The sequence below is a fragment of the Talpa occidentalis genome, unplaced genomic scaffold (assembly GCF_014898055.3).
Source record: "Talpa occidentalis isolate TD23 unplaced genomic scaffold, MPIMG_talOcc4v2.1 talOcc4.3, whole genome shotgun sequence".
Classification (NCBI taxonomy): Eukaryota; Metazoa; Chordata; class Mammalia; order Eulipotyphla; family Talpidae; genus Talpa; species Talpa occidentalis.
In genome coordinates, this window is record NW_023603184.1 from 76698956 (window position 1) to 76725006 (window position 26051).

General features: G+C 35.2%; 1 protein-coding gene across 1 annotated transcript in view; it reads right to left on the bottom strand.

Annotated features, from left to right (window-relative positions):
* Positions 1–26051, bottom strand: part of LRP1B (LDL receptor related protein 1B) — a 1722250-nt gene that overhangs the window by 394110 nt on the left and 1302089 nt on the right. Inside the window, exons 36-37 of the mRNA XM_054699700.1 lie at positions 18891–19025; positions 18173–18302 (exon numbers count right to left, since the gene is read on the bottom strand). Coding sequence (XP_054555675.1) covers positions 18173–18302; positions 18891–19025 — 265 coding nt within the window. The remainder of the gene's footprint in view (positions 1–18172; positions 18303–18890; positions 19026–26051) is intronic.

Sequence of the window (26051 nt, forward strand, 5' to 3'; positions counted from 1 at the left end):
CTATGATTTTTAAAAAGTTGAGGGATACACTGCATTAAAATTTATTCAAAATAAAATAACTATTTAAATGAGAAGCAAAATTGGCTGATTTAAGGAACTTTTTAAGGACATATTTTAGCATTATTAATGCTCTTAAGATAACTCACTAAGTCTTTGTGCTTAAATAATAGCAGATATTACACTGTGAACAGTACTTCTGGGAAGTCAGAACAGATGTGTGCTTATTCAGTCTGATTCTTATCATCTACTTTTAACATGATCCAGAGATCAAATATGGAATGACATGTACACATCTTTTATGGAATAGTAATCTGCTTTCAAATGTACTAAATGAATAAAAAATATATTATTACCCTCCATAGAAGGCACAAGTCAGTGAATAAGCTGAATAAGCTATTTAACATATTTAGCCTTAATTTTTTTTAAATGATTTTTTTAAAGATATTTATTTTTATTTATTTATACAAGCACTGGGTACAGTCAGAAGCGCGGGAGGGTGAGAGAATTCACCAGAGCCAGAGCAGGGAACAGAACAGGCAGACCGACGAAATACACTGCTAAGGGGAGCAGCGGGCATGGCAGGAGAGGTCTGTCACACCATGTGGGACCCTCGCCGGCAGCCGGGGATCAAACAGGCGCTGCAGAAGCTGCAGGCAGCTTCGCAGCCCAGCGCTCAACCGCTGCGCCACCAGGGGAGGCCCAGCCTTAATTCTTAATTATGAAAATAATAGTTGAGGAAGTTAATGATCCACAGGCACATGGCTAATAAGGTCCAATCCAGTAAGTACACTCAGACTTTATTAAAATAGGCCTAAACTATCTTCTGTATGATACATTGTTTTATCAAATATAAATACAGTATACAATATAATAATCTTACATCAGATGTTACCTTAGATGAATTGAACATAACTAAGATTTCCATTATTAAAAAATAAAGCAAAACATGAAAAAGATCATAGTATCAAGGAATGCTTTTATCCCCTCCCTGCCCCAAGAATTCTGTATTCATTTTAAATTTGCAGTACATCCATTCAGGATACTGGGAATGGCAATCCATTTAAAACTAAAAATCATTCAAAGTAAAGTCATCTTGTATATAGATTTATTCAAATTTTCTCTTTAGAAAACAACTGTGTTTCAATAAATTCTTATTAACATAGATGCAGAAATCACTTTTAAACTTAACAATTAACCGAAAAAATTAAAATAGATTCTATACCTACCAAAATCAAACATTTTATGAATTCAGGAAATATCTTATTTGTTCCTTAAACTGAAATTGAAAGTAAAGAGTGGAATAGAACTAGTACTATGAGAAACTTTAGGGTTTGTAAATCAAATGAAGAGAAAGAACCCACTCCCCCCCTTTTTTTAAGATTTATTTCTTTATGCATACAAGAAAACAGAGCTGTGGGGTGTGGGGGTGAGAGGATTCACCACAAACAGAGTGGGGAGCAGAACAGGCTCAGATTGACTGAATATACCACTGAGGGAAGCAGCAGGCAAGTCAAGAGAGGTCTGCTGTGCCAAGTGGGTAGCTCCCTGGCCAGGGATCAAACTCATGCTGCAGCAGTTTGTCAGCTTCATAGGTTGCATCTTAACCCCTTGTGCCACCAGGGAGCCGCCCTTTTTCTAATTGAGGTAACACTGGTCTACAACACTGTATATAATTCGGAGGCATAGGATCACATCTCAGATGCATGTCATCACACCACACCCACCACTAAGGCACTTTCTAAATATGTATAAGTGTGTGGAGAAACCTAGGAATGATTTAAAATAATAATTTACAAAGATCTACTTGACAATCTTTAATGAACATTGAATTTTGGTGTCTAATCATTGTCTTCAGCAAAGGGAATAAAAATAGTCACTTGTTTTTGAGAATCCATGAAGATGACAATTCAGTGATGACAATATGCAATACATATTGATGTTGTCCACATTGGAATTCAAATTTTGCATAGTGACATGTTGGATGGATTGTATGATTTAACTGAGAAATTGCCTTCAGAATATTAGCTTGGTAAGTTTGGATCTCAAGATACTTCTCAAGGAGACTCCAGAACTAGAGATTTTCAAAATCACAAAAAATATCAAATGATTTGCAATATAAGTGAATTCTCTCTGGATAACAATTTGTCCTACACTGCAAAGTCCTTTATTTATATATTATTACAGTTACAGAATGTAAAATGCAAAATTTAAAAAGGGACATCAAAAGTACTTTGAAGAATTACAGTACAAACAGAAATCATAACATGATTATCTTTATTATCTCAGACACAGAAGTTCTTGGCAGAAAATGTTGAATGAATACATGTCATGAATTAATTTCCAATTAATTATAGATATTTAGATGACAGATAATACACTATACTTGGTAATATTGGTTTTCCCAAAGGCCTAGCAGAAACTCAGTGCTCCCCCCAAATTTAGTGCATATATCATATGACAATTGTACATTGCCAGTATTAATTTATATTCAGGTACAGTTTTAAATGAAAGCAACTTTTTTTTTCCTTTCACAATAGATTCAAGATGAAAAATACATATTAACTGTTTCTAAATATCCTTAAATTATTTCAAAGGCACATTTTTTGAGTAATAAAACCAGCAGAGAAACAAAAAAATTGAATTTTGGGTGAGGGAAGGGAAAAGGATTTGGGGAAGAAAGAATAAATCCAACCTGTGAAAAAAGAAAGTATTAATAGTGATTCTTATACATTTATAGATCTGAACAATCGTGAAAAGCAACTAATTTGAATCAGTCATTTTCTTTGTATTTAAAACTCTACTTTGAGTGTTAATATGTTTCCCTAGAGAACAGATCTGGGTTGCAATTTTTATAATAAACTCATTAGTTCTTTCTATTTCTATATCTTCTACTTTGTAGACATTTGTGTTGGTCCAGAGGAGAATCAAAAATATCACTTGTGTTCTCTATTAAATTGGAGGTCAACACTGTATTACTACATCTGCAAAAAGTAAAAAAAGATAAAACAAAATCCCAACAATTTATCAATTGTATTTAGTGTCTGCATACGTACTTTTATTTGACAAAAACTGTCTGACCACTATTTTTGTATTTTAATTCTGTCATTGGATTGGCAGATGATTCTCAAATATATTTTTTCATTGCAGTCATGTACTCATTCAACAAATATTAATTAAGTACCTATTTATGTGTTAAAAGCTGATGAAACAAAATTAATTGGACTTAGTGACCCTCATGAATCTCACTGTTTGATGGCGCAGACAAATGGGTAAATAAAGAATTACCTGAGAAAAATGCTGAACAGAAATGCTTAAAACTTGCTAGTTGAAAGATTCTATATGTCATAAAAGTAAGGAATTCAACACTGAAAAAGTTGAAGTGTGATGGTAAGCGAGTTTGTTAATCCTATAAACAAGCCCAGAAATGAAACTTTTTTTGAGCCAAAATAATGGTATAGGACATCTGGATTGTTCTTTCTGTTTAAGCTTAAAATATATTTTTAAATTATTGTTTGTTCTAAAATCTCATTCTCATTTATGTTACTCTTGAATTTTACTTTGGATCCATCTTGATTCACTACTTTGAACTATTGAGTAAGTATACAAAACAATGATTATCTGGATGTCCAGTCAACATGCAGAAATACAGAGGAAAATTCTTCACATTATGTTCATTACTTTGTATTATATTTGTTCCTTATTTTATTTATGCATTTATACCCTACCAATTGCCCATTCTTTCATTTTAATAAACATACACGTGTGTGCACACATACATATATGATATTAGTTCGCTATTTACATTTTAACAAAGTTTTTTCTGAGTGAATGATTCATATTTTATTAATTTTTGGTATCTTAACATATAATATTTGACATATCTCTTTAACTTAGGAATTTTTCTATGAATTTAACACCCAAACTTTTAGAGCCTAGATTTCTAGTGCTCACAAGCTGGTACAGAATTCCAAAAATAATATGTTTCCATTCACTACGGCTTTGGTGTTCTAAGCCCAGGGCTCCCTCTAGCAATGAGAGGTGAGCATGACCTTTCTGACTTCTTTCTCCACAAACCACATAGCTGTAATAACAACTCAAGCATTTCAATTACTTCCATCCCTTCTTTTTCCTAGAAAGGGAAGATCAAAGACTCTTGTTTTGATGACAAGGAATGAAGATAAGTCATATGGATTTCACTCGTGTGTTGAATATGAGTGAAAAGCAAAACAAAGGAACACACAAAACTAAACCAAAAAAAATAAATTAAATTAAATTAAATTAAATTGAAAAAAAAAAAAAACAAACCAAACCTAGGAATATGACTATAGAAGTGACACTCAGGGCCTCCCCGGTGGCACAGCAGGTTAAGCACAGCACTGTGAAGCTGTCTGCAGCCTCTGCAGCATGGGTTTGATTCTTGACAAGCCAGGGAGATACCCACATGAGGCGGCAGACCTCTCCTGACTCGCCCACTGCTCCCCTCAGAAGTGTATTTTGGTATGTCTGCCTGGTCTGTTCCCCACTCTGTCTCTGGTGAATCCTCTCATCCTCCCGCACCTCTGGCCTGTAACCTAGCTCTTGTATAAAGAAAAAAAATCTTAAAAAAAGGTGAGATTTCAGAGGCATAAAATCAGTAGATGGGAAGCAAAGTGGTGGGGAGGGTCTCAATGCACTGTGATGGAGGATTATTTGTCAGTGGATGTGGTGAAGTAACCTACATCTGAAGAGGTACAAATATGTATCTCTAAAAAATGATATACAGTGTTGTACATCAATGTTCTGCTATTAAAAATAACACAATAAGAATAAATAATATAAAAAATTAAAAGACTATGTAATACCTAACTAGCTTTGAAAAAGGGTTCATATAATAGAGTTAAAAATAGTAAAAGATAATGAGCTACTTGATTTGCCATAATAATTTGCTATGTCCCCTTCTTATAATTCTAAGAAAGATAGCTGTGATTTGGGGCACTAATCTGGTATTCCTGAGTTACTTGAGCATCATGGTACTTTAATAGTATACACTAGCATACTGATTCCACCATTATTTCAAGATTATTCTACACTCAGTTTTGTTTTTTTTTTTTTTTTAAATATGGGCTATCTTACCTTAAAATGCAAAGTGGTTTTAAAGTATGCTATATTCTTGCTAGCTTAACAGATGTTAAATTGTTGTTCAAGAATGCCTGTATATTGTTCAGTATATTATGTACTTGTTGAACAACATGATCCCAAATCAAGATTGACCTTTGCCATGGAAAGACACTTGTCAGCAAGTTATTTACAGTAACAGAAACATACAACTAAAATGATAGAATACAACCAATTGCTTAAATGAAAAAATAAAACAAAACAGAAAACCAATAAGTACTTATGCTTCACTGAGCTATCACATACCATAGGGGATTAACCACCCTTTTCAGGATCATATTGCACCTTCCTATACTTCTTTTCTTTGTTGTTGTAAGTAGTAAGTCACTTTTCAGCATAAAGAAAATTATTAATTTCAATTTTTTTAAAAAAAAGAAGTAATGCCTTACCAAAAAAAGTCAATGGGGTGAGAAATTCACTTTTTCAAGTTGAATTAAATCCATGAAACTTTCTCCTACATTTGGCTGTGCTTTGTTCAAAACAGGCTTCATGTCCATTTTTCACGGGACATTTATATCTTTAATGTACCTAATTTTCTCCATTATGGGTTACCTTTTCCCTTAACAAATCCACCTGACATTATTTAACTTCACAAAGGATATTAACTGCTGTACTTTATTCCTATGTGAATTTTGACACTAAAACATCTATTTATGTATTATTACCTAGAAGTCAATGTTTGAATAACTTTTATATAGACTATTCATTTTCAAGTCTCTTTGTTCCCCTCTGATCTCAAATTAGTAAACGTATGAATAACATATTAAGTAGATATATAACAACAATATATGCAAGTAGCAATAAATATCATCTGCAAATAAGTATAACATTTAAAAAGGTATATCAATCATTAACCACAAATCCTGAAAGTATCTATGTGACTTAATTAATATTTAATAAATACATTTTAAGTAGAAGTGATGATACAGAGGCAACAATATTTAAAATATTACTAAATAGGTCAAAGATTTCTTTGTGAGATGAAGTGTAAACCTTGTTTGGGGCCTCAATATTAAGAAATAAAAAAAAAAAAAAAGTCCTGAGAGTCCCCTGCTGATTCATGGCTGAGCTCAAAGTTATAGTGAAGAGAAAGGAAAAATCTAAGAAACATTTGGAGAGAAGAAATTATAGGTTTTAGACATAGGTGATGGAAAATCTAAATTCAGTTTCCATCTTACAGTACCAAAACACCAACCATGATACCACAGAAAGAGACACTAGTGAGGAAAAGTCAGTAGACGAAGGTTAGGAGAACTTAAGTTTTCACGAAAGTTGGACATTTAAATAAACAATTTTCAGAGAAAATTTGAAATATTATCAAAGTGAAAAATATGAGATTTGGATTCTATACAGGAATGAAAGTCAAAAGCCTGAAAAAAGGTTTAAAGGGTAGATATGACAAAAGAGGGCATGTTACACAAAGTCTCAGATGAGGAGAAAAAAGATCAGGGAAGAGGTACAATGCTCAAAGTAGACATATGGAAGGGCCCAGAAAGAACAAGACAACTAACAGTTTAAGAAAGAAATAGAGAAAACATGTTCATTGAGTGGATTATCAATGGAGAAAAATATCAAGGAGAAGGCAAAAGTGGTATGAAATCTTAAAAAAGAAAAAGTCTAGATTTACTATGAGTAAAATCAGGAGTTTCCATCTGGATACAAAATGATTAAAAAATAATGATTAAAACCAGTTTCAGGGATTTAATGAAGACAATGGGTATAGATCCATATTCTGTGAAATTAAGAAGTAAGCATATAGACATAATTTTTTTTTCACCTAACAGAGAACTCAATTTATTTGAAAGTAAAGGGGAAGGCTTCAATTAAAGGAACACATTGGGGCCCCCCTGGAGGTACAGGGGTTAAAGTCTCAGTGCTAATAAACTTTTGCCCGCCCCTGTGGCATGAGTTCCATCCCTGGCCAGGGAGCTGACACATATGGCACAGCAGACCTCTCCCATCTTGCTCCCCTCCGCAGTGTATTTCAATAGATCTGCCTGTTCTGTTCCCCACTCTGTCTCTAGTGAATCCTCTCACCCCTACACCTCTGGCCTGTACCCCAGTTCTTGTACGAATAACTAAAATATTAATTCTTTAAATATAAATAAAAGGAGGGGGCCTCCCAGGTGGCGTAAGGGGTAACGCGCCATGCTCTGAGCAATTTGCAGTCTCTGAATCACAAGTTTGATCCCCGGCCCGTCAGAGAGTAAACCCACATGGTGCAGCAGACCTCTCCTGTCTCGCCCGCTGCTTCCCTCAGAAGTGTATTTCAGTCAGTCTGCCTGTTCTGTTCCCCACTCTGTCTCTGGTGTATCCTCTTACCCCCTGCACCTCTGGCCTGCACCCCAGTTCTTGTATGTATAAATTAAAAAAAATAAAAATAAATAAAAGGAACACATTACAGATGATAGACTACAAGAGAATAACCACTTCATGAGATGCTTGAGGAAAGGAGATGTCATCATATGTAGATACAAGAGAAGAAGCAATTTTGAGTAAAACAAAAACTTTCTCAGAGATCATACTACTTAATTCAAAACACTCCCAGTATCAATTCACACATTCAATTTTTCCATACCACCACATCATCACTCTATCACAAATAACCACCAGATCTACTTAATTACTTTATCACTCACTGACAATTTTGCCATCTCCTCCCTCCACTGCTGACACTCTTAGCGACTTTATGACTCATGTTGATAAACCTGTGAGCATACTAACCACATTCTCATGTTCATTTGTTCCAATGGCCTACATCTCTCATTTTGTGCTTCTGCTTTAGATAAGCAAGGACACAAATTAATTTTGATTATTATGTGAAATATTCTGCTTCCAGTATCACTCATTTTGAAATCATATCCTTCCAGTATTTATTGATCATTCATGTCTGCTGAATGATAACTCTTACCCTGGTCTTATGTTCATCCATCACTTCCTATTTCATCACTAATTTTGAATCTCACTTACTGAATTTGCAATTTACAGCTCTTCCATTTCATTTGGAAATTTTGAGTCTTTCACATCCTACTCCTATTTTTGGCTTATATGTTCCATGTTTTACTGTAAATGCTGAGTTGTTAATCATTGATACTTAAGGTTAAACCTGATTAGAATCTAGAAATACCTCCCAGCTAAATTCATGTTGCTGGAAAACATTTTTATTCATATTATGAAAACCATTTGCCACAATTGTTTCAGCAAAACTTACCTTATTCATTTAAAATAGCTAATCGTAATCAATGACTATCACCTATACATGTTAATCTTTTAAAATATAATTTATCACTATATTATCCCTTCTTTCACTCCAGCTCCAAAAATAGAATTGGAGGACCTGATTTCCTTTTATTTAATGTTTCAATTCAAATTTACTTCATCTGATTTTTCCAATAACCATAAAGGATAAAAACATTTGAAATTAAGATATTTAAATAATAGGAGAAGAGAGGGAGGGGGATGAAGAGGGGAGGAAAAATATATTTAAAGGCTCACCAAAGTAGGAAATGTCCAAACTGGGGCCCCAGACTGTAGTGGACTGCCCCGCTGCTCCAGGTTGGCATCCTCAGATGTTACTGAATATCTCTATGCATTCCAATGCCCAGCTTTTACATTTTTGTCTCTAGCAGTTTGCTGGAGCAACTTTTTTCAGAACAGGGTGATTAAAATCTCTTTAGAGACTGAGAACCACAACTGTTGAGAGCCACAAATCCCAGGAGCATTTATCTCTCCAAGGGTTTCCATTATCCAGTGATTGATTGGTAGATTGGGAGCCCCACTACCAGGCTTTCAAATAAAGTATTCACTCCAGCACTCTCCAAGGGATCAGTGTGAGTGCTGGACCTCACTCAAAAACCGAACATCTACTTGGTTTCTTCTCCTTTCATTTACTAACTTGAGTTCTCATTCCTGGATCTGCTCCTAGATACGTGATATAAGATGCACATTTGGTTTATTGGCTGTTTTCTGTTCTTACTACATTCCAGTGCTTTCTCTTTGCCAAGAGTCCTCTTATACTCTCTAGAATTTAGCTTCTCTTCATATGGATTTCCACTTCTTTCTTTCTGCTGGTTTCCTCCCCTCCATCTATGAATATGCAAAATATCCCGTCTCCCATATTAAGAAAAAATTCCTCTATACCCTACGATATTAACATTATGCCCATGTTTTCCCCTTTCCTTTCATTCTTCCAAGTTTTTGTCTGTCTTTGTACTTTAAATATGCTAGCACTAATTTCCAATTATTTTTACTTATTATTTATAATTGACCTCTGCCTTACTGATATCCTGAAATTGATAGCAGTAACAATAGTTTGAGCTTTATAGCTCCTAACCTCATTACTAATGACACATGCTTCTTTCTAAAACTGTTTTCTCTTGACTTCTGAGGACTTTGAATGGACAATTTGTTATTCCTCTTTCTTCTGTCTAGTTGCTGATTTAAAAAAAAATTATTTATGCATACAAGATCTGGGGTACAGGGCAAGGTGCGAGGGTGAGAGGATTCACCAGAGACAGAGTGGGGAACAGAGCAGACAGACTGACCGAAATACACTGCTGAGAGGAGCAGGGGGTGAGACAGGAGAGGTCTGCTGCACCATGTGTGTAGCTCTCTGGCCAAGTATAGAACTCCTGCTGCAGTGCCTGCAGATAGCTTCATAGTGCTGAGAACTAACCCCTTGAACCACCAGGGAGGCCCTAATTTCTTTATTTCTCCTCTTAAATATTTTGTACCCAACTGTAAACATTCTTCATTTTTGTCCTCAGACTTCTTTTTTTTTTTTTCTGTACTATTTCTTAGGTAGTCTCATCAACTAACATTGTTTATTGAAGAGTGTGAACTAGGAAGTGACTTTCTATTTCTCCAATCCCTGATACCATATTTTTCTCCAGAATTTTCTGTTATCAGGAAGAATCTATGACTCCCTAGACAATATCAGCTAAAAGAACAGAATCATATTGCTAATTAAGATGAGGCATAAAAAAACTAGAAGTGCAAACAAATCTCATCTCCATTTTAAATTTATCTTCCCTCTCTCCAACATTGACCTGACTTCTCCTGGCTGGAGGATTTGTAGTGAGAAAATGGCAGGTTTTTTTGGGTTTTTTTTATTCAATTTATTTCATTTTTTCTTTCTTAATTTTAGTGTACCCCTTATTCATTTGCCTCTAATGCTCACTACTAATTAACTTAAGGATATCAGAAGAGGCCCTTCCCTACTCCACAACAGTATTCCTGGGCAATAAATAAGCTTTTCTAATAACTTTCTAATTAAGAGAATGCTTCAACTTTAATCAAGTCTTATACTTCTGATCTCTGTTTATATGGTTTGTTTGGGGCCAGATAGAACTAGGATAGAGGGTTCAGGACCAGTTTTGATTTTACTTGGTAAACAGGACCCAGTTTCTATAAAATGTAGGGGATACTATTGCCTATTCTGTGTCCCCAACTTTCAGTTATATCACCTGTTTCTCTATACATGTATGCATCTATGTAACATACACACACATACTTCATACAGTTACACTCTAGCCAATGGCATTTCTTTGCTACTACGAGTTCTTTTATTATTCTCTTGTCGTATAATATATTCCCACTCTATTTCAGCATACTTTCTCCTTCAAGTCTCCTCCACCAAGTCTCTACAGATCACCAGCACTGACACCACTACCTTCTTTTACTATCCACTCTAATTATATGCTGTCTCCTTTTACTTCAAACTCAAGGTAATTATGCAGTGGTTTTATGGAAATTATTACTTCAACAAGAGATTTAGATATGAGATTTAAGCTTGATTTACACCAATCTAGTAATTTTGTGCCTGAAAATATCATACATTACAATTTGATACTATTCTTTTAATTGAAATCTTTGTACTTATTTAAATTTCCAATTTAGACTCAAAAAAACTCATTGTGAAGAGAAGCAACATCTTATTCATACTTTACAGTCATAGTTTACAGTGCCCACCAGGACCTTTTTCTTACTGTTTTATCAAAATGCTTTGAGTTGAAGGCTGAGGAGGATGGAGAGATGCTGACATGACCTTGCTCATAGGGTGTAGCACTCAATAAATGTTCATTTATCAAACTGACAAAAGTGGCACAAATGTGAATTCCTTTGCCTGATGTTCTCAGTTTCCTAGAGAAAAGCATTGTAGCTATATGCTAACATGGCTGACAAGGCCCTCCCCGGTGGCGCAGGGAGTTGAGTGCCATGCTGTGAAGCTGTCCACAGCCTCTGCAGCACAGGTTCGATCCCGGCCAGCCGGCGAAATACCCACATGGTCCGGCAGACCTCTCCTGTCTTGCCCGCTGCTCCCCTCAGCAGTGTATTTCAGTCAGTCTGCCTGTTCTGTTCCCCACTCTGTCACTGGTGAATCTCTCACCCCCACTCCCGTACCTCTGGCCTGTATCCCCATTCTTGTATAAATAAATAAATCTTTAAAAATAAAAAAAAAATAAAAGTAAGTAAAATGGCTGACAAGATTTAAAGGAAACCTGTGGAAAAGAAGTTCTAGAATAAGCATTTCAAAGCATATACTACGTTTGAAAAAGAAAATTACAAATTGACAGGTAGCAGCAAGAGCCCTGTTAATTTGAACTTTGTGAATCTATGAAAGGTCACATAGAACAGGTTCTTCACAAAACAAAGTACTAGGCTTGTTAAAAATATGAAGGGAAGAAGTTCTTCATTAGAAACAAACAGGTTTCCTATGTCTCTATGGGCCTTCTGAACATTCAAATTGCATTTGTTCCTACCATTGAAACAACTATTCATGTTCTAGAATTGATTACATTTTCTCTATTGAGGCTGTAATAATTTATTAATTATCACTTAAAATTTAAATGGAAATTTTTAAAAATGTCATTATAATGAGAGGATATTTTTATTGTCAAGTTGACAGATGTGATATGGATACATTTCATTAAGCCATGCATTTTATTCTCGGAATTAAAATCACGCCTTCCTTCCCAGTCTAAATAAATAGTCGAATTTGTCCATGGGCATACAGTGGTACTCAATATGCTATAAAGGGGGAAGTCAGACCCAAAGAAAAATTTTTTATGAACCTCTCTTAATTTTTCTAACATTTTTGATTGTTTATTTTCTCTTTCATTTCTAGTTCTAATATTCGATTTTCATTATTTTATATGCAATTTCATTATAATTTGGTTATAAATTTCTACAATTAATTTCTATATAATTTTTCTATATATGCTACATTAACACACAAACATATGTACACATTATGTAGCACGATTTTGGGAGTTTACAGAATCCTAACTTCACCACGTATGAACTTAATGACCAATCATATATTTGAAATTGGTGAGTCAGTGTACCTATCTATTTGCTGGGGGAAATAATACCAATCAAGTTTTTCTCTGAGGTTTAAATCAGAGTGAAAGAGGACCCACTGGTATATTTTGAGCAAAGAAGTAACATAAACTACTTACATTCCAAAGGTTCACTGGACCACTACATGAAGAACAGATTGCAGGGACACACAGGCAGAACATGGTAAACAACAGTCTAGAAATTTTGGCAAGTGATAACAACTCAGGCTATGGTGGTAGCAGTGAAAGATATGAGAAGTAGGTAGACTATGAATGTATTTGAATGCGAAAGTAAATATATATTACCTCTGATATATCAAATAGGTTTATTAGAGAGATATCAAGTGTTTTGACCTAGGCAGCGAAAATAATAGAATTGATATCAACCAATGGGAATGTCGTAATTGTAGAGAATAAATCAATTGAGGTTTGGACATGTTAAGATTTAGATTTCTACAGGATCTTGTTTCAGTTGTCTATTGCTGCTAACTAACCACTCCAAATTTAAAGGCTTAAAACAGCAACAATTTAGTTGCTTATGAATTTGCTATTTGAGAGTCCAGTGGGACCAAATCATCTCTTCTTCACATTGACTTTACAGCACTAAAACTGTGAGGATATAAGACTGCGGGCCAAAATCATTTGAAGGTTCATTGTCTGGCACTGTTACTGACTGTCATGTAGGACCATAGCTAGGGTTGTTGGCTGGAAGACATATGCAGGGGCACATTCGTGTGGTTGTGTGAGTATTTTCCAGCAGAGTGAGATAAAGTGTTGACAACCTAAAGCCAAAAAATCATTTCTTAAAAATATAAACTCCAAAAATATTTTCTTATCTAAAAAAGTTAGTAAAAACTGCCGTGACTATTGTGGTCTCGGGCCCAAGTTCTTTGGTAATAATTAAGATTAGACACTCATTCTCTGCACAGATTTTAGATTTTAACTCATTAAAAACCTCAGCATCTTCACACATATTGGTAAAATAACTATCTCTTAAGATACATACACATGGCCAAAATTTTAAATGTATGTCAAGAGATCTCTGTGTCTGTTTGTCTGTCTTAGTGTTTTGTTTTATTTTGTTTTTTTTAACTCTGGAGGACTAATTATAAATGGTGCCTATATAAACTTTCATAGAAACAAATCTTAAAATCACGATAAAAATTTTTTTGATAAAAAAGAACTAGTTCAAATTTTATAATATAATTCAAAGCATATATGCCTTAAAGTTATGTTAAGTATTAATAATTTACTTTGTTTAAATGTGTGTATGCATGTATATATATATATATATATACTTATATATGTAAATTTTTTTGTCATATTAACTTTACCAAGTAAAACCAAGTCATACTGTTTTTAAGCCTATTAAAAAAAAACTGCAATGTTTAAAGTAACATTTTGGGGGCCTCCCCTGGTGGCGCAGCAGTTGAGTGCTGGGCTGCGAGGCTACCCGCAGCCTCTGCAGCGCCGGTTCGTTACCCGGCCATCGGCGAGGGTCCCACAAAAAATAAAAAATAAAAAATAAAAAAATAAAGTAACATTTTGGGGTGGTGAACACACAAAGCACCTCCTTGTGTTCTGGACTACTGAAAGGAAACCACCATCATGATTTGTTGAAAGTTTTAGTGGTGTCTGAAGAAAAGAGGGAGAGCAATTGATGGCTGATAGTAAGTGAAAAATGAAGGAAAGGGAGAGTAGTTTTGTCTTAAAATTAAAATGTCTGGTTGTGCCACAATATGAAAGAATAGAGAAAAAGCTAAAATTGAGGGTATGTAGTAAGTTGTAAAAGGTTTGAGGGAAAGTAAATTTTATTTGCCTTGGTTTATAAAATCTACAAATAATCGGTTTGAAGAGAAACAATGATATGTGTTGGAAATTTGACTGTATGGCATTATTTGATCAATTTGTTCATATGATGGAAAAATTAATTAATATTGAAGCCTGCTTTCATGCGGCCACACAGGCCATTTCAGTAAAAAATGCCCTCAGAAATCAGGAATTGCTTCAAGAAAAACTAATTCTCCTAATGCTGCAGCTCCTTCTAAAACTTTATCTTTCCAGCTTTAAAAAATTAAGTTATGTGCATGTCTTTGTAGACACCTTCTCCCATTTGATTATGGCTACAGCTGGAACGGGAGAAGCCTTTAAAGATGTGTCTCAACATTTAATGTTTTGTTTTGCTTATGCAGAAAAGCCAAGGCTATTAAGACAGATAATGCACCTGCTTACACCTCCTCTGCCTTCAAAAAAATTTTTTTTAATTCATTTAACTTGTGGGAGAGGCTATGCTTGTGTTTTTCTACAGGATGCTGAATTCAACACCATGTCTCACAGGCTCTCTCCTCTCCCACGATCACATAGGCCTTTACCTCCTCTAACTATTCCTTTGGAGCATAGTCCCACTCATTCTCCAGAAGTCGCTGACACCTTGGTTCCTCCTTTTCACCAACTGCAGTTTGAGGAGTCACCAACCAGTCCTGCTGCACCTTCAACTACTTCCACGCTGCGCAGCAACCCACCAACTTGGGGACAATTAGAACAACTCTCCAATCAAGCACAGCAAATCATGGAGGGACAAGGTGTTGCAGCGACCCCTGAAAACATGTTTATGACTATGCTTGCAATCATCTCATGTCCAGAATGTATATTAACTAATTGTATTGATCCAACCATTGTACCAAATGTCTTTGTAATTGTTTATCAACCTCCTTATGTTATACTGCCTGTAGATCTAGAAAAACATTGGTATAATAATTTTGGTATTTATGCTCTTAGGAAAAAAAATTGAGGCTTGCTTAAATATCATTAAAAAAACTATATTGTATATTGGTAATCAAATGCAGCATATCAAAACTCACTTGACCACTAAATGTCACTCTAATTATAAATGAATTTGTGTTAATCCACATGTCTATAACTCATCTTCTGTTTTTTAGAATAATGTCAAAAATCATTTGCTTGGTGTTTGGGATAATACAAATGTTTCCCTGGACCTTACTGCTCTGCAGAAAAATATTAAGGCAATTAGTTTAGCTCATGCCTCCTCCTCCACTCCTGACGAAGTTGCTGATTCCTTCCTGGCTTCTTTGCAGCACTGCACCACTAAGGCCACCTGGTTCCCATTGTTTACTACTATTGGTATCTTATTGCTTGTCACCATGCTTATGCTACTTCTCTTCCCATTGTTTATCAAATTACTTTTCCGTGCTATTAGACAACTACAAATTGAGTTAAAAATTATGCAAATGATGACCAAAAACCAAAAAAAAAAAACCGGGGGGGGGGAATGCTGCAGGGGGCCCTGCTGCCCCATCTAGGTAAGACACTGGCAAGCAGCTAAGAAAAGGGCCTCACACAGTGGGGCTGAAGAAAAAGAACCTCAAACCATGGGGCCAAAGACTTTTAAAGAGCCTCACACTGGGGGGTTGACGATTCCTTGTGTCTCACACCTTGGGGCTGAAGATTGAACATCCCTTTGTTTTTTGTTCTTGGTCATAATAAGAAAGAACTTCTCAGTAAATACATTGGGCAATAAATTATACGTATAAGAATATTGTAAGTATATGGCATCGAGAACTACTTGCTTAAAAATTAAACACTAAATAATTTGGCCCACTTGACAATGGGAAATAATTACTGGGCATGTCTGATAAGCAACCCAGAGCTGGTCATAATAATATTCCTCATATGGAAGTTCCATAGAGAAGCCTTGTAATGAATCACAAAGTTGATTACTCTAGGAGTTTCTAGGTAGAAAAAAGTTCTAACAACTGATTACCCCGAAGCAACTGGTCTCTAGCTGTAAGTCATATAGATAGAACAGTCTCCTGATATTGCAGCCTTGGCAACAGGGTGGTACCAAGGGCTGTTATCTAACCTAGGTAGTTGTTTAGGCTGAAATAATGCGTCTAAGTTTTAATTATCTATTAACTTTTAAGGTCGTTTCTTTTCTTAAAAACACGTAGGTGACAAAATGTCTATGGGAAAGGAATGTAATGATTGTTTTATTTTGCTTCTATGCTTACGATGATGTAATCCCATTGCTTGTCTTAAACGTATGAATAAAGACCCACTGAGACCCTTATCAGGAGATGCTTGCACCAATATAAGAGTGTATTGTATCTGTCTCACCTTCCCCTTTTCCCCTTCCTTTCTGTACCCAAAGAAGTTTCTCCTAGGCCCTCTCATCCTTTCAGGGACACCTGACCCAACATTTTGCCATAAGCAGGTCTTGGACAGTTTTCTTTTTTACCAAAAGCCACAGGAATTCTAGTAGCATGAAAAAATCTGCTCCTTTCAATTAAAACCTTTAAAGTCAAATCATACTATCAATGTAATAAACACAATAGTGGAAAATAATATAATGTTTTATAATACAAATATATTTACATTACTGTTTAGAAGAGAAATATTTAGCTGTCAGCTACTTATTCTTTACCATCCATGATACTAAGTACAAAGGATAGAGACATAAACTGAACACACATGGATCTTTTCCTCACAGAATTTTAGTGAAGAATAGGGATATATTCCAGGCTGGTAAAAACAAACAAACAAACAAACAAACAAACAAACAAAAAAGAACTACTATGCAAATCAATGACTGAATAAGTATCAGTGCACAGAACTTATAAAAATTAAGCATGCTGTATGCTATGATGTCATCTAACTAAATGATCTAAATTATAAAGTCAGGGATAGGTAAAAGTAAAAAAAAATATATAGTAATTGTAGGAAGGAGAACACAGCAGGTAAATGGAAAGATGAGGGAATGTTTGAAAATATTTGAACAAGTTGAAATGCCAAAAGAGATTTACTGACAAAATAGAAACAACAGTAGGAGTGTGAAAATAATAATAAAAAAAAATTGGACTCTACATAAAAGAAAATTTTGGACTCTATACAAAAGATAATTACTTCAAGGATTTTAAGTACAATTAATATTAAAGAAAAAAGTCACTTTAGACTTTGCTGAGGCTAGAGATGTATTGGCAATTTATTGCTGTGGTATATGTACAAAGTAAGACATGGTTTAATTAGGGTGGATGCTGTGAAAATGGAGAGTGGCAGACTGATGAGATAATTATTTAGAAGAAAAATTCAGCAGAACTTGGTGGAAGATTGAATTAATTTCAATTTTATATATGTACACTTTGGGTGCCTATAAAACATTCAAATGGAAACATAAAAATATCAAGTATCTAGGTAGACATACTTACCTGGAACTGAAGAAAAAGTTAACAAATAAACAGCAAGCAAAAAAATAAAAGCTTGGGATAAACACACTAATTTGACAGTCATGGACATAAAATGAATATTGACGCTTTAGAAACACTGGAAAATGGCATTTAATAAATGGCTATTTCATTCACTCAGCAAACAGTTGAGTATATATTATGTAAATATCTCAAGGTCAGAACTTTAACTTGAGAATCTAGAGATATCTTGATCTACTCATGTGGATTTATATAGACATTAAAGTACCACACTAAATATGTACTAAAACATCTACAAGCAAAATGAAAATAAACTTTTCCTTCTGTTTACTTATTTTTCAATTTTGTATCAGATGTTAAAGGTAAAAATTCTATCATTTATGATGTGTGGATAATTTAAAATTGAAATTAAGAAAATCTACTTAAAATTCAAAAGATATATGTAATTCTTAAAATTACCCTTTCTCTGGGTGCACAGCTATAGATCTTGGTTGATCCAAGCCTTCAGAAATAATGACATAACGAAAAGAGCCATTGAGTCTTGCAACTTCAATTAAGTTGAAACCATGATCTGTCCAATATATATTACCTAGGAGAAATACACATATGATTATAATACAGTTGTTAAAAAATATTAATTAGTTATGGCTAAAGTTAAATTTCTGAGTACTAACATAACTATCAAGATATAATTTCCTATAATCTTTCACATTCTATGTATTTCCAAAGAAGAAATGTATTAACAATGCACAAATACTTCCTACCATCACAAATCTCTAGTATAAATCATATAATGATAAACTTCTAAGTTAAATATAAGTTCAAACTTTTCCCACCTCAGGAAGAGATCTATTTTAACTTTCTACTGACTTCAGGCAGGGAAAAAAAAAAAAAAAAAAAAAAACCAAAAAACTTCTAACTCTTCTGTTTACCTGCCTCTTGGAGTTCTCAGGAGATTTGGGCAAAGTTAACACTACATAATCTATTTCTACATAAAAACACTTATCTAAAGGCTCAAAAGCATTAGAAAGAGTGGAGCCAAAAGCAAAAGTGACTATTTATCCCTGTGGCTAGAGCATAAAAAATTGTTATGGGTAAGAAACAGAATTTATATGAAGCAGATTGAGCCTCTAACAAAATAGATGTGAAACAAAAACAGAAAAGTCATGGATTATACCAGCAATCCAGTCAATAGCTATCCCTTCCACTCTTCCCAAGCCATTGGTAATGATGTCTTCTTTCCAAGTCTGATCTCTTTTAGCTCGGCTAATTTTATTGAAGCCCATGTCTGTCCAGTAGATTGTATCATTTTCTATGGATAAGACAGAGGAAAAAAAAAAAAGACAAACATACACTATAATAGGGGTCAACATATGTATTAGGATCACAATGCACCGATATTTTGGGGAACAGTATCTTAAGTGTGCTATAGTAAAAATATTCTTCAGGATAATTTACTAATGCACATAAAGAGAAATATATTAAAACATCAAGAAAGAACCTAGTAAAATTACTTTTAAAGTATGTTACAAATATTTGTAGAAATTTGGCCTCCCAGGTGGCACAGGGGTTAAAGTCTCAGCACTATCAAGCTATCATCAGCCACTGCAGCCTGAGTTCCATCCCAGCCAGGGAGCTACCCACATTGCACAACAGACCTCTCCTGTCTTGCTCACTGCTCCCCTCAGCAGTGTATCTCAGTGGATCTGCCTGTTCTGCTCCCTACTCTGTCTCTGGTGAATACTCTGACCCTCCTCACCTCTGTCCCACACCACAGTTCTTGAATGTATAAATAAATAAAAATAAATCTTTAACAAAAGAGAAATATTTGTAGAAATGACCTATCACAGGCTTTATTATTTTATTCATTATCCTACTTATTTGAACTCAGTAATTATTTATTTGCCATGAATTTGCAACCTTGATATCAAACCATGTTATTTTGTACCACAGTTCTTCTCATACCTATCCCTGCGTATTTGTCCGCTAAATATAAAGAGAATACTAGTGAGGATAATTAACTCAACAAAGTCACAAAGTAGAGAGAGATGAAAGAAGCATAAGGGCATTTCAACTATCAAGGATGTTTTAAGCACAAGGTCATTCAAAATGTATAAAGCCTTTAAAAAGTTCCTTATCTTCCAATTATTCCTTTTGAGGTACTAGTATCACAAATGTCAACTACAAACCAGTTAAATTATTTTTCAAACTCTCATTGTTCAAATGAGCTTAAGACTGCTAGAAGAATGGTATTATTCTATCAGAGTCTTTATTAGGACTGCTCTAACCAACTGAGTTAACCGGCCGCCTCAGAGTCTTTAAATAACAGTGCTTTTTGAATATTTGAATGAAAAATGTGTCTAAAGACTATAAATGAAATATATGTGCATGCATATGCATAAAGCATAGCAATTATAGACCAATGGTTTTAAACACAGCCACAGGAAAGACACTGGGGACAAATCATTAAATAATAAATTTGCCACCAGCTAAGTAAGTTTTTGTGTTGTGACCTACATGGTCATTTGAAGAACAAATCCTTTAAGACCAATATAATTTCCCTCTGGCACAGTGAGAGACTATGGGAATAAAGAAAAAGCAATTAGTATAATCAAGGCATTTATCAGTAAGTTTTGGGATTCCATTTCAAATGATATATGATTTATTTTACCTATTTGGAGAAAGATTCCAAATAGCCCCCGTTTCCAACAATGGTTAAGTAAGACACACAGTTGTTTGAAGCAGAGATACCGGTTCAAACACATATCTTGAAATTGAGGACTTACGGGTTTTCTAATTTTGTAAAAGTATCAGTTACTATGTTTTCATTATTGAAAGAGTGAATTGATCAACAAAAATCAACATTATTTTTGCATGACTATTATCTGTCAACTCAATTCCCTCCCCTTCACCCAAACATTGGATCCATATATCCAGCTACCTACTTTCCATCTTTGTTTGCATGTAGAACAATCATAGACCAAAAAAAAAAAAAAAAAAAAAAAATCTAAGCTTTCTACCTGAAACACACTACTTTAGTAGCTTTCCACATGTCAGTTCCTCATGCCAAGATAATCTGACAGATAGTGCCTCTATCTTTACTTCTTGGGCTGGAAACCTCGATTATCCTTGATCACATTTCTATACCCCACATCTAATTCATCCCCTCATACTATCCTATTCAATATATTACCAAGTATTTCTGAGTCTTTGTATCTTTCATTTAAATCATATTCTTCATCCAACCACTCTGCACACTCACTACTGCTGCTTACAATGTAATTAAAGTCTCTATGAACTCTTAGCTGAAGTATTGCAATGATTACTAACTTCTTGTCCAGTTTCTGTTTTAACCTCTGTATTCATCTTTCCTCATGAGTCTTTTCTTCACTTTAGTTCTACTGCTACCCTTTTAAAAAGGAAATCAGATTGTTTCTTCCCCAAACTAATGAAACTGTCTAATCACTTCTCATATCATTTAAGATAAAATTAATGTCCCTTCCCATGGCCTTCATGTCCTATTGACAACCTTCAACATTTTCTCATCTGATAACCTTCTACTCTGTCCCTCATTTACACATCTCCAGTTATACAGACATACTAGTCCCCAAAACAAACCAAATGCTTTCTGTCTGAAGCTATTTACAGTACTTTTTCTATCTGTTTAGGGTGTTCTTTCCCAGATATTTAAACAACTCTGTCTTAGCTCAACTATAATCCTTCATAGTGAAAATTTCCCTGACCACTCTGTAAAATTATGTCCTCACCATACTCTATCAGCTTTATCAAACCTTTCTTTTTAACATAGCATTTACAACAGTCAAACACTATGTATTTATTGATATGCTTTCTTAATCTGTTTTGTCTTACAGGGATTTCATTGGAGGGCTGGGATTTTATTTTATTGCTTTATCCTTGGTTCCTTGAATAGTGCCTGGCACATAGTGACTTCAAAATAAACATCTGTTGAATAAATAAATCCTCTACAAAGAACAGTTGGAAGGGGATACAACAAAGATACAGTTATTACCATTAGAACCCTTATAAGCTCACTAAAGTACAGAGGTGTGCACAGAAAAATAACTCACAGTAACATAGGATGAACAGCACATAGATAGTACACAAGCATTTCTTGTACATACCTTTATTATATTTTTTATAGTTGGTTTTATTTCTTTTATTTTTTTTAATTTTTTATTTATTTATACAAGCACTGGGTACAGTCAGAAGAGCGGGAGGGTGAGAGAATTCACCAGAGCGGGGAACAGAATAGACAGACAGATGAAGTACACTGCTGAGGGGAGCAGTGGGTGGCAGGAGAGGTCTCTGCGACATGTGGGACCCTCGCCCTGTGATTGGGGATCAAACCGGCGCTGCAGAGGCTGCGGGCAGCCTCGCAGACCAGCACTCAACTGCTGCGCCACCGGGGAGGCCCCATACCTTTATTATTATATTGAAGTGCAAGCAGCCACATGTGGAGCAGACATTTCTTGAATTCACTGTGAATAATAAGCTAATGTGTAATCCTCAGACTTATTTATTCATTTATTATGGGATCCCCGGTGGCCAGGGATCGAACCAGCGCTGCAGAGGCTGCAGGCAGTGCAACCCAGTGCTCAACCACTGAGCCACCAGAGGAGGCCCTCCTCAGACTATATTTAAATGGTTAAATCCACTACAGTTCAGAGAGAAACTGACAGGCTTCCTTGCATTTTTTCTCTTAAGTATATATGGGAGATGAGTAAGCAAATGAATCATGTGGAGACACATTAAGGAGGGGCAAGAGGATGGTAAAATTAAATTACTCATTTGTATCTAAATTTCCATTCCTTATCAATTTTTCACATATATATTACATACCTACAAACACTCTAAATACAATAAATTCATTAAGGATGTGTTTTCTGCTATCTCAAATATCTGCAAAATAAACATACATTAGGGTCCTCCTGGTGACACAAAGGGTTAAGTCTCAGCACTATGAAGCTATCTGCAACCTAGTAGCACAAGTTCAATTCCTGGCCAGGGAGCTAACCCACATGGTGCAGCAGACCTTGCCTGTCTTGCCCTCTGCTCCCATTAGCAGTGTATTTCAGTCAGTTCGCCTGTTCTGCTCCCAGCTCTGTCTCTGGTGAATCCTCTCACCTCCCTGTCCCCCTATACCCCCACCTCCTGACACATCTCTAGCCTAGACCCCAGCTCTTGTATGCTTAAATGAATGAATAAATGAATGAAGAAAAGCATACATTAGGTTAAGAATGTTTTAATTGGGATTAGAATGAGACTAAAAGATGATGAACTTTTGTAACAATCTGTAAGCATACAAAATGGAGATACAGATAAAGAAAGGGAAGAAAAGACTATCAAATTTGTCCTGACACTCCAATATATGATAGTGCTTTTTTTTACCTTTAATTATATCCTTTCAACAGATATTTATAGAATCCTGAGCTTGTGTTAAGCACTATGATATGGATAGGAGTTAGATAGTGACTGACATAAAGTCCCTATAATTATGCTGACTGCACACGTACAGAATTGAATTAAAAACACATTATTTTAATTAAAACAAACTATCTTAAGATACATGATAATTGGTAATGTATAATATAATTACAGGATTGTAAAACAAAATTTATAATTTAAGGAAATACCTATTACAATTAGCTTCCCACAGATACAATAATACAAATAGGGTACTTGTATTTTTCCCACAGATATAATACAAATAGGATACTTATAATTTTCAAGGATTACCATATAGAGAGATTGGTGGCCAACTATTATGCATAAGTAAAGCCTATTAAAGGAAAAGCCACATATTTTCATATTGATATCTGTCTGTAAAACAAGGGAGAAGACTTTTTAGATAAGAATAGTAAGATTTTGAGTTGAAGAAAGTCATTTTCTGAGATACTTAAGAACTGTAGAGCTAAGTACAGAGGCTAGATTACGTAGTGCCCTGTCAGAAAACAGGAAATGGAGAATATAAATGCCTCAAAGTTTTCACCTGTAGGTACATATTATCTTTTTTAAAATCTATTTCTTGGGTCTCCCCAATGGCACAGCATGTTGAGCGCGCACTGTGAACTGTCCGCGGCCTCTGGATGGCAGGTTCGATTCCTGGCCTGCTAGGGAGCTACCCACATGGCAGAGCAGGCCTCTCCTGCCTCGGCTGCTCCTCCCCTCAGCAGTACCTTTGGTCTGTCTTGCTTTTCTGCTCCCTGCTCTCTCTGTTGAATTCTCTCACCCTACCACGCCTCTGACCTGTACCCCAGTTCTTGTGCAAATAAATAAATCTTAAAAAAATAGATTATTTTTTTAAGATTTATTTATTTTATACAAGAACCGGGGCACAGACCAGATGGATGGGAGGGCAAGAGGATTCACCAGAGACAGAACAGGGAGCAGAACAGGCAGATGTAGCAAAATACACTGCTGAGGGGAGCAGCGGGCGCATAATACACTGCTGAGGGGAGAGGTCTGGCGCAGCATGTGATTGTCTCGCTGGCCTGCCAGGATCCAACCAGCGTTACAAAGGCTGTTGACAGCTTTACAGTGTGGTGCTCAACTGCCTGCGCCACCAGGGAGGCCCAAAATCTATTTTATTTATTTATTTATTTGTTTGTTTGTTTGTTTAATTAATTATTATTATTATTATTATTATTATTATTTTTGGTGGGACCCTCGCAGGTGGCCAGGGAACGAACTGGTGCTGCAGACGCTGCAGACAGCCTCGCAGCCCAGCGCTCAACTGCTGCACCACCAGGGGAGGCCCAATCTATTTATTTTTAATTGATATATAATTCACACATAACAGTTTATGTTTGAGGGGTACAGGTACTTTCTTTTGTTTTGATACATTATATTTTGCAATATGATTATCACTGTAGCATTAGCTAGCACCGCTATCATAATACACTAACATTTCTATTTTGTGGTGAGAACAATTAAGATCTAGTTTCTTAGCAGCTTAGGAATTCATAATACAGCAGTATTGGTTATAATCACTATGCCGTACATTAGATCTCCAGAACGTATTATCTATGAGCTGCAGGTGTATCAGGTATATATCCTTAAACTCTCTCTTCCCAATTCCTCCATCCCCAAATGTTGGTAATATTTTGTAGGTAAAATGTTATGAATATTTTACTATGCATTTTTTATGAGTTTGGCTTTTTAAAATCCATACATAAGTGAGACCACACAGTATTTCTCAGTGAATACAGTAGATCTCACATTGCCATGGGTTGCTGGAGAAATTATCTCATTCAACATTAAGTTGCTAGATTCATAATTTTTGAAGCATGAATCATATTTTAGAATTTGTGAAAATTCCATAATTTATTTACCTACTTTGGACATTTGGTTTGTGTTATAAATAACAACGTGAATACTCTTGTCCATGTCTTGTAGTTGACGTAACTACCATTTCTCTTGATACATACACAGAGGTGGAATTGCTGGGTCACAAGTTAACTTTGGAAGATAAAGACTTATTTAAATACAATAGTCTATTTACTAAAACAGCCTAAGTGCCCAATGACAGAGTAGTAAATTAAGAAGATCTGATATATATACAGAATGGAATACAACTCAGCTATAAAAAAAAAAAAAAGCTGAAATCTTACCATTTGGTACAACATAGATGGAATTGGGTGTGGGGGGTTACGCTAAACACAATAAGTTAAAAGGACAAAGAAAAATACTGTATTGCTTATGTGGAATATAAAGACACAGTACAAAGAAGCTGACGAAAATCAACTAAAACAAGCCCTAGAAATATGACTATAGAATTGAGGCTAATCAAGGGAGAGGGGAGATAAGGGAATAAAGGGATAAGGAGGCCCAATGGACTATGGTAGAGGAGGATTATGAATATCTTGATGGTAGGTGTGTATCTAAACAGGTGTGAACCTGTACTTCTGAATCATATACAGTGTTATAAAGCAATGGCACCTCAGTTACAAAAATAATAATACAGACAACAAAAATTACATAATTTCTAAATAAATTTCTCCTAATTAAAAATTCAATATTTAAAAAAATTCTGATTACTGAATTCTAACATACCATTCTTATCTTGCTGATTAAAACAAGGAGAACTCATATTCCAATAGCTCAGCTAGCAAGAAATTAAAAGGATTCTTATTGCCATGAACCGGTTCAACATGCTTATTTACCTTGGTTGACAGTGTTTACCTTGGCAGATAAGGTCAAGTAAGCAATGGATGAAGAATGTGCTATTGTTAAACAGTAAAGGGAACATATTATTTCAGGTTCCTCCCCAATGACTAGAATTTTTGTTTTTTCTTCACCAGTGCTAAGTAGGTCTGAG